Source organism: Dama dama, chromosome 17, assembly GCF_033118175.1.
Source record: "Dama dama isolate Ldn47 chromosome 17, ASM3311817v1, whole genome shotgun sequence".
Taxonomy (NCBI): Eukaryota; Metazoa; Chordata; class Mammalia; order Artiodactyla; family Cervidae; genus Dama; species Dama dama.
In genome coordinates, this window is record NC_083697.1 from 42,966,853 (window position 1) to 42,983,681 (window position 16,829).

Consider the following 16,829-nt stretch of genomic DNA (forward strand, 5'->3'; position numbering starts at 1 on the left):
TTCAACATGAATATCTCTACCCTAGTAAAATGAATCTTTGTGATCCCATGTTCTATACAGTTGACGGAATTCTCCAGGCCAGAATACTGGAGTGGGTAGCCTTTCCCTTCTCCAGGGGATCTTCCCAACCCAGGAATTGAATCCAGTCTCCCACATTGCAGGCAGATTCTTTTTTTTTTTTTTTCCTTAGTTTTGAAGGTTGAGTTTTTTTTTTCCTTTATTTTTATTAGTTGGAGGCTAATTACTTTACAATATTGTAGTGGTTTTTGCCATACATTGACCTGAATCAGCCATGGATTTACATGTGTTCCCCATTCTGAACCCCCCTCCCACCTCCCTCCCTATCCCATCCTCTGGGTCATCCCAGTGCACCAGCCCTGAGCACTTGTCTCATGCATCCAACCTGGACTGGCGATCTGTTTCACACTTGATAATACACATGTTTCAGTGCTATTCTCTCAGATTATCCCACCCTCGCCTTCTCTCATAGAGTCCAAAAGTCTGTGCAGGCAGATTCTTTACCAGCTGAGCCACAAGGGAAACCCAAGAATTCTGGAGTGGATAGCCTATCCCTTCTCCAGTGGATCTTCCCAACCCAGGAATTGAACCCAGGTCTCCTGCATGCAGACTGACTCTTTACCAACTGAGCTATCAGGGAAGCCTAGTAAAATGAATCATCACTACAAGGCTTAAAAATGAACTTGTAGGGACCTAGCAACAGAGCCTGAAAACATAAGGCAAAATGTTCAGAAATACAGGGAGGAACAAGCAAATTTATAATGGGAGATTTTAATACACACTTCTCAGAGACTCATATATCAGGTACACAAAATAAGCTAGGAAATGGAAGATTTGAACAAGATTAATAAGCTGAAACTAGTAGCTAAAAAAGAACAATAATCACTGTTAATGTTTATATAATGCTTAGTGTGCACCCTCAACTCTATGAGGAGAGAATCATACCATTTTAAAGGTGATGAACCTTGCCCAAGGTCATGCAGTGAACACCAGAACTAGAGTTTAAATATATAAGCTTTAACCATGGGGGTCACAAACAGTCACACACGACTTAGTGACTGAACTACAACAACAAACCTTTAACAACCAAACAGAATGTATACTTTTTGGCTATCACATAGGAACCATTTTTATTTTATTTTTTTTAATTTTTATTATTATTATTATTTTTTCCAGTGGGTTTTGTCATACATTGATATGAATCAGCCATGGATTTACATGTATTCCCAATCCCGATCCCCCCTCCCACCTCCCTCTCCACCCGATTCCTCTGGGTCTTCCCAGTGCACCAGGCCATTTTTAAAAAACGGACTCCACAACAGGCTACAGAGCAAATTTCAGCATAGCTAGAGTGTCGACATTTTATAGACCACAATATCTAATGACAATGCAAAAAATTTAGAAAATGGTAAGAAAGTAGGTTTAAAAAGTGAGATAAACTTCAAAACTCTGGTATACAGCTAAAGACATACACTGAGAGGGAAATTTATAGCCTTAAGTGCATTTATTATAGAACATTTAAGAAGTTAGAAAAAGGATAACATAATAAACCCAAAGTAAGTAGAAGGAAAGAAGTATGAAAGACAAAATTAATGGCATAGAAAAAGGCAGATCTGACCAGCACATCTGAAAGCCGGCTTTTTGAAAAGACACATCAAACTACTGCTAAGACTGATCAAGGAAAAAGGGAGAAGGAACTTAAAGCAACATGAATAATGGACAAAGATCTCATGACAGTTATGAAGATGAAAAAGAATTTCAAATGCACTCTGAGTCACTGTGAAGACTGTGAAAGAGAATGTGCAGGATGTAATTTCTGGGCTACCTTATTGACCACTGATATATTTAAAGGCATCCTGGGCAGGAGTCCAGAAATAGGAGAGGATAGAAAATGCTTAAAAAGGCTGACGATGCACTCAGATGACTACGCCAGCTCCCCACAGCATAGCGTCCATCTATTTCCATGCAGTAACTCATGGACACCTACAACTCAGGGAGGTGGGCAGGAAAGACAACCCCGTCCTTGTGTTGCAGAGGGGGGTCTAAGGTCGGAGAAGCCCAGACTTCCATGTGACTGCACTGGCACTCTGTTGTGTTAGCATGAGCACCAGCTGTCAGTATCAGGGCCTAACTGGATGAGTTCAAACTGTGATACGAATGTATTGCTGAAACGTATCTGCAAATCAGACACTTAAAATCAACCTGATAGATGAAGGCTGCTTCCCAAATCAATGGGGAGATAAACTCAGTAATCTTTTCTGCTTCTGTTCACTTGCTTCCAGCTCCCTGGAAACCAAAGACAAGGATATCCTTCCCATGAAAAGAAGATGAGTCCTCCCCCTCCCTGCAAATAATTAAAGGACCCAGTGTTCCTTTAAATCATCCTCTGGCCAAGGCTAATTTTTGAAGATGTTCCTAATCCAGCTTGAAACAGTACCCTCAGCTCTATTCATTCAGTTGTCTTGTCATGGATCAGTTAATATACAAGGAGGTGCAAACATCTGCCACATGTGGGTATGTTAGGTGCTGGAAGGACAGAGATTAATAAGAGATATAATTCTTGATTTCAACAAACATGGTTCAGCAGAGGGGACCAACAGACCATATAAATGGAAAGCATTCACCTTCACCACCCTACCTTCTGTACCTGGTATTTTGGGTCAAAGTGTATCATTCCGAATGAACTGGGGTGCCATCTGAATATTTCTCAAAGGAATCTGACCTTGGAAATGAACAGTAGGCTGAAGGAGCACTTTCAAGCTCACCAATACTCATTTCTCTGAATGTCAAATGGGGCAGTCTCTCCAGCATCCCTTTTCTGGTTGTTGGCTTGGGATCCCAGTGAGTGCCTCCCAGGACCAACAGTGAGCCACTCTGGGTGTATCCTGAGTTAATCGCTCCTAATTCACACTCTTGCATTCCCCATCAGGCATTTCTCAGGTTCTGTCCAGGACTCCCTCCATCACTAAAGTATGCACAGAAAATAAATAGCTCTGCTTCTCCCCTAACCATCCACTGCAAAAGCCTCCTCCCAACTCCTCCCAAGCAAATGGCTGGTTATTTTAAACCCACAGTCACATTAGGCCTTCATCTTTCATCTTCTAGGCAGTGAACCTCATCTGGGTTGTTTCTATTTTAAAGGAACACCCACGCCCAGGAAATCTTCAGGAAGGAAATATTGAAAGTCTTTCTCAAGTTCATTTGACAATCTTTCAAAGGCAGCATTATGTACATCTTAAAAATAGAACACCTAATGCAATGGGGTTTTGCTGAAATGATTACAGGGGACTGTAATAGATACTACAAAGTCACCTTACATTATAGACTCTTTTAACAGTTTCTAAAAGTGACTTCATGTGCTTTCTTCCGTTTATTACAAGTCTCTGGGGTGGAGGACAGGAGTCATGTCTGCCACTTTACTAATGAAAAGCAGTATAGAACTGTAATTTGGACACTGGTGTTCCTCAGTGTTCCTCAGTTTGGGCCTCAGTTTCCCTATCTGTAAAGCGAGGATAATAACACTTGCCTCATAGGGTTGTGGTGTGGGACTGTGTACACACTATGTTCTTGGTACTTGATCTGTTTGCCACGATGAACAGTGAGGAAACTGATGCCAGAGAGGTAATTATATAATAATATTTACTTCCTGCATTTGAAATGGAGCTCTCTGAGGACCACCCTCACTCATCCAGCCCTGGGCCTCTCTTAATGACAGCACTCATAAATACTTGTTGAGGCAAAATGAGTTGAATAATAATGACCACAAATAACTTTTCTTTTTGTTCTGGAGAAGGTGCAGGCAAGGATCTATGAAAACTTCATCCCTTCCCTGTCCCCAGCTCACTGAGACCCAGACACCAGAATCTTCGACAAAAAAATTAATTTTCTGTGAAAATTACCAAGACTCACACGACTTTCTGGAAACTAATGAAGAACACTGTGAACCTAAGAGAATCAAGAAGACCAGACATGAGAGGCCAGGATAAAAGGCTCAATGGAGTCTCAGCTGTCTACGGTGGGGACAGAGCCACACCCAGGGCTGGCAGCCCTCCCTCTGTGTATTCTGGGAATGGAGTGAAAAGTCTCAGCCTTATTATTTATATCTCTCTTGACTCACTGAAATGGTTTGGCAGAACAGCTAAGAACAACCGTTGTTGTGTCCCGTGTGGGGGCTGGGTTCACTGCGCTGTAATGCACTGCTCAGGCACCATCCACACAGGCCTGGACTTTGTACCTCTAGGGCCTCGGCAAAGATTTGACTCGCTTGGTTGGCATAGATTTTGCTGGAAAAAAATATCTGAACTAAATTATAAACTTTCTCTGATATAGCTTGACCAAGTTCAGAAAGTTGTGTAACCTGTTGAGTTGGTAAGGTTGTGGGGAAACAGACACTTGCGCCTGCTGCCGTGGGGGTACACTGACAACCTTGATGGAGTGCAAGGCAGCAAATCTATCCAAGTTCAGGCTTCTCATATCACTGGACCTAGCAAATCCTACAGTGGTAAGAGTTAGCCCTTACTAAACATTTACATGTACTGTTTCTGTCATTGTTTCACAGATGACTGTGGAATGAATGAATAACATACATGTTGAGTAGAATCAAGCAGAATTGATACTCATGACGGTTCTTCCTTCTTTACTTCTGTCTAGAACTGAACTCTTGGAGGGATCGTTGTCTAGACCCAGAAGGGTCAGATGAGAGCCCAGTTTCATGATGCACCAACCCAAGGTTTTCAATGTGCACTTGTATTTAAACTTCTTTGTGTATAGTTGCTCAGTCATGTTTGATTCTTTGTGACCCCATGGCCTGTAGTCCTTAAACTTCTCTAGGACTTGCTGTTTTAGCTATAGCAGTGGTTCTCAGTTGGATGGTTATGGGCCCAAGGAAACATTTGTCAATGTCTGGACAAGTTTTTGGTTGAGACATTCTGATTGCAGAGGGAGTGCTACTGGCCTTCGGTGAGTAGAGGCCAAGGATGCTACAAAACATCCTACAAGGCACAGGGCAGTCCCACAACAAAACTTCACCCAGTCCAAAAGTCAAGTGCCAAGGCTGAGAGACCTTGAGCTGCAATGAAAGCTCTGGCCCTTGTAAGTCAGTCCTGGAACATACCTAGAACTTGTGTGTATGTGTGTGTTCCCTCCTGAAAATACAGCCTGCTGTGTAATCTCCTGGAGCTTCATTATTATTTATTTCTAGCTTATCAACCTTCCTTTAATTTGAATCTCATCAATTAAGATCCCAGCCAACTCTGTCCCATCTCCCTACCACAGTCACTTTGAGGCCCTGAGAAATTCTCCAATATCTGAGGAAGAACCTTTCTGGGAAGTCCCACAGGGTACTGGTGAAAAGTTCAGCTGTCCCTAGGGCCAGGAGTTCTTGTTGAACGATAGCTCATGAGGCTGTTTCTTGAGAAACTCACAGAGAATGTTCTACAAGCAGACATTTTCAGAAAGGATGGGATGGCCTCAGTCAGGAAGGGCCAGCCCTGCTGATAAATGTACCTGTGTTCCTTTATTTCTCCTCCAAGCTTATGCAGGGGCAATGGGGGCTGCTCAAGAATTTCCCCCACATCTGGGTGTCAGAGGAGGAAATGTGGGGAGTCCTGGCCACTCTCCTTAATCCCAAGACATACAACTATAGCCTATTTTATCTGGAAGGCATCCTGGACATGTGTTGATACTCTTACAGGAAGAGTGGGGGATCAGAGCCAGAGACCTAGCTCCATCCCATCTCGGCTGCTTATCTGCCTGTGACCATGAGCGAGTCACCTAACTTCTCTGCCCTTCATTTTCCTCTTTTGTAAAATGGTTACGTTACAGGGTTACACAAATTCCAATGAGGTCAAGAATGGAGACAGTGCTGTATAACTGACCAATATTGTTATTCAAATCCATAGCCACTAGATTTTTGACTCATTTCTATCCTGGTGAATATGTGGTTAAGGTTAAGTATGGGTTATCCCAGTAGGGCTGTTTGCAAAATAGGACTGGAATCAACAAGGAGAACTTATAGTTTCTGAAGACAGACAGGCACAGGGAAATGGGTGGATTAATGGAAGAGGACAAAGCAGTGAGATTCAGACTCACCTACATAGTGTTTTCCCACCTGGAGTCTGAAGTAGACTGAAAATTGGAGGCAGCAATAAAATATATGAAATTTAGGCAATGGATTTTTGATGGTGCCAGCTGTAAAGATTAAGAGGTAAGCTGAAATAGGAACCAAGAGGGTCCTTCAGGCCAGGGTACTCAAACATGAACTTCACAGGAAGAATTTATGTTTCTGACATTATGCAAGAAATGTTAACTGAGTGCCTATATTTTAGGTTAAATTGTGCCCTCAAGAAGAGACAATGAAGTCCTAACTCCAGCACCTAAAGAAGTGACTTTACTTGCAACCTGGGCTTTTGCGGACGTAATTAGTTAAAATAAGGTCATACTGGATTAGGGTGAGCCCTAAATCCAAGGACTAGTGTCCCTATAAGAAAGCTAATGATGTGGTGACAAGCCAAGGAATGCCAAGGAGTGCCACCACCAACCCCCAGAAGCTGGAACAGACTCTACCCAGAGCCACCTGCAGGAGCCAACCCTGCTCACACTGTGATTTTGGACTTACAGTCTTCAAAACTGTGAGACAATACATTTCTGTGGCTTAAGCCCCAAGGGTATGGTAATTCATTGTGGCAACCCTAGGGAAAGAACACAGCCTAGCATGAGCCTGACAGAGACAAACAGAAACTAGATTCAATCCTGAAGCACCATCCCTTAAAAAGGGGCAGCATCACATGGGAGGGCTACCGTGAGAGTAACAGATATCACGGATATGGATGTGGATGCGGAGGGATGCAAGGGGGCATTGTGATTACTGTTAGGCTTCATGCTCCAGGCAGAACCAAAGACCCCACTCTAGTCCAGTGCCCCTTTGTCTGCCAGCCAGGTTGCTCTCAGAGAGGGAGGGAAGATTTATCTGACAAGTCTTGTTCTTTTTCAAACCATGCAGATAATTACTCAGAACTCTATTTTCTCCATGGTTGTTGCAAATTGATTTTATAATGATTTTTTTCCGCAGGCATTTTGGCAGCTCCGAGAGGGGAAATAAAAGGGCCCATTAATGCCAGCATGTGTCACTGGGGACACCAAAGTGCTGAAAAGGAGAAGAAAAATATCCTTAATTAAAGCAGAAAAAGCTAGAGGTTACCTGGGTCTCTAAAATGTTGTAGTGCTGGCAGTCCAATTCCTGGGGCCTTTCATCGCCTCTTGGGGGACATGCCTTATTCTGTTGGATAAATTCTTCCAGCCTTAAAACCTAAAATAGAAGAATAGAAATATTCAGCAATGAAGCAAAGTCCTACCACCTGGCTGTGGTCATTAATCTGGGAGCCTGTTCCTTTGAGTCAATCACTTCTGAAGACAGTGTCTCACTAGACAAATCCCAGACATGCTTCTTGAGGGGCCATATCTAGTTAGCTAGTTGCTTATTTCTTCAGAAGACAATGAACCTGGCATGTTTACAATATCCAACACTTCCCTTTAAATTATTCATGTCCATATAACTATACCAAAGCTGTAGCATGGTTTCCACTGTTTTCAAACCATTCATGGAAGGCCACCCTATTTCTTTTTTACAAAGTTAGTTGGTAAAGAAAAGGAACAATGTTAAAGAATTATACAGATAATATGAGAGAAGGGTGGCTACAGGATGCTACTACATTATAAGGCCTTAATTATGATGATTATTATTAACCAACTAAATGTAGAGTGTGAATTAAACAGATTGGTTCCCCAGCTCTACACTTTGAGAAGAACTAATAACCATAAAGGAAACTCAGATGTTGCTGTGTATGCTCCTCAGGTACCATGCTAGGCATAAGGTGGGGAGGAGAAGAAACAGCCTGAGAGCAAGATGGTAAGGTAAAATATCATCCCTGCCTTCAAGGAGCTGTCACCTAATGGAGGAGACAGATGCACACTTACAATCACAATAACATTCAGTAGACATATGTAAAATATAAAAAGAGCATCATTAATGACGTGCTTGCTCTGTGTCAGGCACAGACCTAAGCATTTTACAGTATTAAGTCTTAATTCTCCTAACAATCATTATGAGGTAGGTACTACTGCAGAGAACTTTCAGCAAAAAACTGCCCAGGAGTTCTGGTACAGTGTTAATAGCACTAAAGGATGAATAGAGTCCAGTGGCAAGTTTTTCTCCCCAGTAATACTGTCCACAGTGCTTTTAAACTTTGAACTTGGTCCCTGGGTGGTTTGGACAGATTGGCCCAAGAAGAAAACCCCATAGTTCAGCTGGCTTACATCCATTTCATATCCCACTCTTCTGGCTGGCCTCCAGATGGAGGCCTGATGGCTAAATCCTTGGTTTCCCAGGCTAGCCACGTGGCACAGATGTTACCAATGGGAGTAGGAGTCAGCTAGGGGCTTCGGTACACCCTTTTGTTTTTCTAAAGAAGTAGGCAGGCTTGGTCACCCCTGCCCCTACTCGTTTCCTGTTTTAAATTTGGACACGACAACTGGTCAGTGACAGTCATTCTCACAACCAAGGGGAATCTGAGCCAACTTCTCCTACATGCAGCGTCCTCAGGGACCTGTGATACATTTAGGGATCATGAAAATGTTTTCATTCAAAATTTGAAGGAAAAAATGCAGCCTTGCTGTATTCACCTTTATGGCAATGCAGTTACAAATTAAAATTTTTAATTTTCATTGATGAAGAAAAGAGTCCACAAAGGCAGAAGTATCTAATGCCCAGAAAACTGCCAGGAGGTGGGGAGATGGTGGAACCAAGAGGCTTGCAGATTTTCCAGACCTGATATTATTTAGCCACAGAATTAATGCCAGCAGCCTCCTGCCTCCTTCTTTTATGTATAACATTAAGTGCCTCTTTGTTAAGCCTCTATAAATCAGGCTCTCTGTTACTTGCAGCTGAATTTATGCCCCTGAGATCATCTTCCTGTCAGGCTAAAGTCTTTTTCTTCCGCGCAAGGATGCTAAATGTAAGAAAGTCAGGGTGACTTCCTGAGATTCCTGGCACGTTAGTTAATCAAATAATAAAAATAAATGAAAAAGAAAAAAAAAAAACTCCTGGAGTCCAGAATCATCACTCCCAAGCACAGTGTTTATTCAGGAGTTACCTCAAGCAGTGAATTCTGGAGCTTCACACTTAGGGCCGCTTTCTCTTCTTCCAGCTGCTTTATTTCATTTTCTGATTTCTTCTTCACTTCTTCCAATTGTGCTTCTACTTCCTAAATGATAAATAGAAGAGTTAACCACACAAGCCATAAAAACATGAACAGGACACACCCTGCCTTATTCCCAAAGGGGTTCAAAGAAGCTCACAAGAGTCATAAACTCCATAAAAAAATATAAATTAGAAATATATGAGAAAGTTAAAAAAAAAAAAAAACAGGTGCTAAATTCACACCACAAAGACTAATATATATTGGGGGAGAGCATGGTAAATTCCTGGCTTTAAGTATTGTAGTGTCAAGTAAGAAAAGAGAATGCTCATTATTGACACAATTCTCATAGTTCCATGAATCAAAAAGCCCAATACACCCTCAGATGCAAGGAAATATCAAAAACAGAATTAAATTTCCTCTTTGGTCTTCTCAATAGCAACCTTACTTTAGTCAAAATGATGGGATTCACAGAATACTGTTTCCACAGTCCCTCCCCACAGCCTCACAGTCTTAGTGCAAAGCAGATCCAGATAAAAGAACATTCTGGAGCTCATGTGAGTGGTGCAGCTGCATTTCAGCTCTGTGACCTTGAGCAAATTTCCTAACCTCTCTGTGACTCAATGCATTACTTATTAATACAAGCTTAGCATAGTTCTAGGTACATATTAATAGCAAGAGATAAATGAATTAAAAGTAGGGCAATTCTTATAGATTCCTACCCTTTTTGATCTAGCTTAATATCTGCGGAAATTTTGCAAGTGTCTAGAGCAGTGGATGAAATATTCTTTTCCTCTTAGCTGAACTTTCAGTTCAGTCAGTTCAGTTACTCAGTTGTGTCCTACTCTTTGCAACCCCACGGACTGCAGCATGCCAGGTTTCCCTGTCCATCACCAACTACTGGAGCCTGCTCAAACTCACGAATATTGAGTTGGTGATGCCATCCAACCATCTCATCATCTGTCATCCCCTCTCCTCCTGCCTTCAATCTTTCCCAGCATCAGGGTTTCTTCTAATGAGTCGGCTCTTTGCGTCAGGTGGCCAAAGTATTTAAGCTTCAGCTTTAGCATCAGTCCTTCCAATGAATATTCAGGACTGATTTCATTTAGGATTGACTGGCTTGGTCTCCTTGCAGTCCAAGGGACTCTCAAGAGTCTTTTCCAACACCACAGTTCAAAAGCATCAATTCTTCGGTGCTCAGCTTTCTTTATAGTCCAATTCTCACATCCATACATGACTATTGGAAAAACCATAGCTTTGACTAGATGGACCTTTGTCAGCAAAGTAATGTCTCTGCTTTTTAATATGCTGTCTAGGTTGGTCATAGCTTTTCTTCCAAGGAGCACATGTCTTTTAATTTCATGGCTGCAGTCACCATCTGCAGTGATTTTGGAGCCCAAGAAAATAAAGTCTGTCACTGTTTCCATTGTGTCCCCATCTATTTGCCGTGAAGTGATGGGATCGGATGCCATGATCTTAGTTTTCTGAATGTTGAGCTTTAAGCCAACTTTTTCACTCTCCTCTTTCACTTTCATCAAAAGGCTCTTTAGTTCCTCTTTGCTTTCTGCCATAAGGGTGGAATAATCTGCATATCTGAGGCTAATATTTCTCCCAGCAATCTTGATTTCAAGCTTGAGCTTCATTCAGTCTGGCATTCATATGATGTACTCTGATGTAAGTCAAATAAGCAGGGTGACAGCATACAGCCTTGACATACTCCTTTACCAATTTGGAACCAGTCCATTGTTCCATGTCCAGTTCTAACTGTTGCTTCTTGACCTGCATACAGAGTTCTCAGGGGGCAGGTAAAGTGGTCTGGTATTCCCATCTCTTGAAGAGCTTTCCACAGTTTGTTGTGATCCACACAGTCAAAGGCTTTGGCGTAGTCAATAAAGCAGAAGTAGATGTTTTTCTGGAACTCTCTTGCTTTTTCTATGATCTAATGGATGTTGGCAATTTGATCTCTGGTTCCTCTGCCTTTTCTAAAACCAGCTTGAACATCTGGAACTTCTTTTTTTTTTTTCATCTGGAACTTCTTGATTCATGTACTGTTGAAGCCTAACTTGGACAATTTTGAGCATTACTCTGCTAGTGTGTGAGATGAGTGCAATTGTGCAGTAGTTTGAACATTATTTGGCATTGCCTTTCTATGGGATTGGAATGAAAACTGATGTTTTCCCATCCTGTGACCACTGCTGAGTTTTCCAAATTTGCTGGCATATTGAGTGTAACACCTTAACAGCATCATCTTTTAGGATTTGAAATAGCTCAAATGCTATTTGAGGATGGAATTCTCATCACCTCCACTAGCTTTGTTTGCAGTGATGCTTCCTAAGGCCCACTTGACTTCACATTCCAGGATGTCTGGCTCTAGGTGAGTGATACACAGAAAAACTATACAAAAAGATCTTAATGACTCAGATAAGCATGATGGTGCGATCACTCACCTAGAGCCAGACAACTGAACTTTAGGTAGACATTAAGTCATTTATTCATTCACCAAATATTTATTTATTTTTTACTTAGGTTAAAAAACTAATTTTATTACAATGATAATATGATGATGTTTTCCTGATGTTTTGGACTATTAATTTCTTGAGACATGGATATTGTCTTACTAATCTTTATTTATTTATTTATTTTTAAAATTTACTTATTTATTTTTATTTTTATTGGAGGCTAATTACTTTACAATATTGTAGTGGTTTTGCCATACATTCACATGAATCAGCCATGGGTATACATGTGTTCCCCATCCTGACCCTCCCTCCCACCTCCCTCCCCATCCCATCTCTCAGGGTTATCCCAGTGCACCAGCCCTGAGCACCCTGCCTCATGTATTGAACCTGGACTGGCAATCTATTTCACATATGTTAATATACATGTTTCAATGCTATTCTCTCAAATCATCCCACCCTCGCCTTCTCCCACAGAGTCTAACAGTCTGTTCTTTACATCTGTGTCTCTTTTGTTGTCTCACATATAGGGTCATTGTTACCATCTTTCTAAATTCCATATATATGTGTTAATATACTGTATTGGTGTTTTTCTTTCTGACTTACTTTGCTCTGTATAATAGGCTCCAGTTTCATCTACCTCATTAGAACTGATTCAAATGCATTCTTTTTAATAGCTGAGTAATATTCCATTGTGTATGTGTACCACAGCTTTCTTATCCATTCATCTGCCGATGGATATCTAGGTTGCTTCCATGTCCTGGCTATTGTAAACAGTGCTGTGATAAACATTGGGGTACACTGGTCTCTTTCAATTCTGGCACCCTACCATGTGTTTGGCACTGTTCTGGAAGCTGGGGATAAAATGACACTATGCCTACTCACCAGGAGCTCACAATTGTGTGGAAAAGACAGGCAGCAAAGTCAACAGCTATAATGCAGTTGACGTCATGTTGGACGGTGACAATTGATTATAGACCTTTATGCTCTAATTGTGAGTAGATGGACATATTAGCAACTGACATCTGCTGAGTGTGCACCATTTTCTGAGTGCTTTTCACAGATCATCTCATTGATCCTTATGAAATCGTATGAGCTAGGTAAAAAGCTCATTATACAAATAAATGTTAAAGCTCATTATACAAACAAAGAAATGAAGCTTGAAGAAGTTAAAACAACTTTCCCAGGGTCATGCAGCCAGTATGTGGAAGAGTCAAGATCTGAACTCAGGAAAAGATGATTGCTTGGCTTGCTTCTTCCCTACCTGTGTGGGTCCAGTTATATATGGACATTTTTCAATAGTAAATACTACAGCACTATATAGTCTGTGGTCAGAGGATGTGGAGGAACTGGAGATACAAACAACCTACTATAAGTCATACTTGGATTTACTCTCACATTGTTCAAGGATCAAGTACAGAATGAATGGACATTATGGCTGGTTGAGCATGAATAATGAAACAGAAGTCATGGATTTCTAAATTTCTGACTCCTGGATTTCTAACCTGAGCATCAAAAAAGATGCTGCTACTGATCATCTACATGACATATTTACACTTCCTATGGGACTAATCACAGGCCAGTCTAGTGACCCTGGGGTGGTACTTAGCATTGTCCTTGGGGTGAGTCATATAAGAGAGAAAAAAAGGGATGTGACTAGATTGTAAGGGTCACATGATGTGGACACTTAGATCATGTACAGGGTCTTCAGTCAACCCATCATCTCCTTTTGCAGGGCTTGCTGTTTCAGAAAGTTCATTTTCTAAAGACAATAGATAAATTATCTTTTTGTTTGAAACAAGTTGAGATAACTTAAACAACCATCAGAAATAAGGCCATCCTCTCAGCAAAATTTCTGATTTTTGACTTCATTATTTAGCCCTCATTCACAGAATCTTTTATTGAACAAAAATTTTATTTAATGTGTTTACTGGTGCAGATACTTGCTAACTCTGCCAAAGCATGTTTGCAGTAACAGAACAGTGAAAGCCCCTGAGAGAAAGACTCTTAGCATAAAGCAGTGGCTATTTCTAATTTTAAACAGTTTAATTTTCTGGGGTACATGTAATCAATCACAGATTCAGCTATTGCCTTGACAAATGGACCTAAGGGAAAAAAATTCCTCCACAGGTGGAAATAACTCATTTCTGCAGTAATTTTTGACATTAGTAAGCCACATTTTAGGTGCAGAATAGTATGTGGTTTATTGTCAGTAAACAAAGAGTTCTTGGTCACATGGAAAACACAGATTAAAAGGAAGCATGACCATGTCCAGCTCATTCCAAAGTGACCTTAAGGACTTTAACAGGAATCATTAACAGTCTCTTCCTAACTCAAGTAAAGAGAAAAAACAGCTACAAAGACAAGAACATGAGGGAAAAGGAGACAGTTGATTTCAAACATATAAATTGTTGCATCCCACCCCAGCAAGAAGACTCCATGAGCTATTAACTCACAGGATTCACAGAGTACTTCATAAGTTCTATTCTCATTTAACTCTCAAAATACTCATGGAAAATGGCTTTATTACACCCATTTCACACAGAGCAAATCCAGTGCCTGATAAGAGGCAAAAGCAGGACTTCCACGTTTTTCTGCTTTCTTGTCTACACTGTCCACAATTACTAGCAATTTAAGAAAAGACACATAAAGGAGCCACTGTGATGGGAACAACAAATATGCAACCACAGAAAATCACTAAGCAGATATTTCAGTTCACATTTTAAAGGAAAACATGTTTTTTCAAGAAGAAAAATTACTATTTGGTATGTATTTATAGTAAAGTTCAGCTGAAAGAGTAAACTAGTACAAAGCCTGAAATGTCACTCAGAGCGGGGAGGCAGAAGAGATGATGATCTTATAATTTCCAAACTGTATAAAAACTATAATCCACAGGACAATATTGTAATAAACTATACTTCAATTAAAAATATGAATACAGAAGAAACTATAACCCACAGATTCAAGATTCCAATGAACCTCAAACATAAAAACACAAAGTATATCATACCATGACATACTATAATCAAATTGTAGAAACCAATGATAGAGAAAAAAAGTCCTCTAAGTGGTCACAAAACAAAAGACACACTATGCACTGGGGAGAACAGGTAAGAGTGGCTACCAACTTTTCATTTGACAAAAATACAAACCAAAAAAAAAAAAAAAAAAAAACCCCAAAATTGAACAGCATCTTTAAAGTGCTCAAAGAACAAAACTGTTAACCTAGAATTCTATAACTAGCAAAATAACCTTCAAAAATGAAGTCAGGAGAATAAGATGGTGGAGGAGTAGGTGGAGGTGGAATATATCTCTTTTCATGGATACATCAGGAATACACCTTCAGACACAGAAATGCATGCAGAACAGCAGCTGAGAGCAGACAGGAGTACCTGACCAGCAGAAAAGAACATACAGAACCACACAAAACTCAGTAGGACGAAGGAAATAGGGGGAAAAACAGGAGTGTTAGTAGGACTGGACCTGCCCTCGGTGGGTGGGGGAACTGAAGTGGGGTCTGATCCCCACACTGGGGCAACTATCTGAGTCAGAGGAGAAACATTTAAGGCTGAGAGTGAAACAGCTGATCTGTGGCAGCCTAAATGCAGTGAGAATCAGACAGTCCTTGCCACAGCCATACATACCCCGGACAGGGACGCAGGTCCCCCGGAAGGTGCAGCAGCTTGGAGCTGGAGTTTAGGGATTGTGGAACAATCTGAAGGCAAGGGCTGCTGTTAACTGCAGAGAGACAGATCAAGGGGATGTGAGGGAGGAGACTGTGGTGTGAAACGCCTGTGGAGGAAAGCTGGGCAGCCATGGAAGCAAGGCGATACTGCTGAGTCACGAGTAGGGGGTGGAGCCATCAGCACAGCCTCTCTCCCCACAAGCCAGCATTGGTATCTGAACAATAGAAAGGCTGGCCCATCAAACGCCTGATACACTGAACTAGAGTAGGACCCTTTCAAGTGCCTGAGGCACTGCACTGATCTATACAGTAGGACCCCAGCCAGGGGAGCCCATCTATGTGCCTGACACACGGAACAACAGAGAAGGACCCCAAGCAAGGCATCGCTCTAAGGACCTGAATGGGCGGAGCTACGGAGATAGACTGGCCAAGGAGGCCTTCTGATCACCAGCTACAAGATGCTCACAAAAAGCCTCTGATAAGGCCCTAACTCCTGCAGCAGAGGCAGTCCGTGTCCCTGCACCCTTGGCGCCACCAGGGTCCCTGCAAGCCAAGCAACTGTGCCACCTTCACGCTCAACTCTCACTGGGCAGAGCTGCCACAGGCAAAGAAAAGTCTTGTGTCTATGCACACAGGGTCACTTCAGTTGTGTCCAGACTCTTTGCAACCCTGTAGACTGTGGCCTGCCAGGCTTCTCTGTCAGCGAGGGGGGTTTTCCAGGCAGAATATGGAAGTGTATTGACCAATACTGGTTGCCATACCCTTCTAGAGCACTATATTTCCTGCTGCCCTAGCTGCCAACTCCCCTCTGTACCTGATGCTGCCAGAACCCATGAAACCCAAGCAGCTGCACCACCTCCACACCCCTGCCTCACAGGGGCAAACCCAAGTCCTCAGGGCAGCCTGAGGAGCAAACCCCAGTGTATGATCCATATGTAGAGGTGGAAGTAAAACCACAATTGAAACCCAAGGGCAGTGTGGCTAAGGAAGGCCCAAAACCTTCCCACCAGCTGTACAAGCTTCAGATTAAGTCCACACGATCAACCAGGCAGACTCTGTGTCTATGGAATATGTAAAAGGTCACTGAGAGCTCCCACGAAAGAAGACGCACTAGTTCTGCTAGCTGTGGACACTGGAGGCAGGAACACAGAGGAGGAGGACCAGATGAGAATCTGAGCTGCCCCCACAGCAGGTCCAGAGATCAGCACAGTGTTGGAGGGCCTCCTAGGGAGGTGAGGTGGACTGTGACCCCAGCGAGGGAAAGGACTCTGACAGCAGTGACTCCAGAAAAACATTTGTTATTCTTATGTTTTGACTTGTTCTATAGATTCTTTTGGACTTTTTTTCTTTTTATCCCCCCTCTGTTTTAGGTGTCGATTTTTTTTTTTTTTTTTTTGCAGTATGAAATCTAATTAAGCTTTTGAGCTTTTTTTTTCTCAATCACATTATTTATTGTTGTTATAAACCTCTGCCTCT

At 41.8% G+C, this 16,829-nt stretch overlaps 1 protein-coding gene across 1 annotated transcript in view; it reads right to left on the reverse strand.

Annotated features, from left to right (window-relative positions):
* Positions 1 to 16,829, reverse strand: part of FAM184B (family with sequence similarity 184 member B) — a 116,523-nt gene that overhangs the window by 31,475 nt on the left and 68,219 nt on the right. The window contains exons 6-7 of the mRNA XM_061164436.1: positions 9,168 to 9,278; positions 7,217 to 7,324 (exon numbers count right to left, since the gene is read on the reverse strand). Of these exons, the coding sequence (XP_061020419.1) occupies positions 7,217 to 7,324; positions 9,168 to 9,278 (219 nt within the window). The remainder of the gene's footprint in view (positions 1 to 7,216; positions 7,325 to 9,167; positions 9,279 to 16,829) is intronic.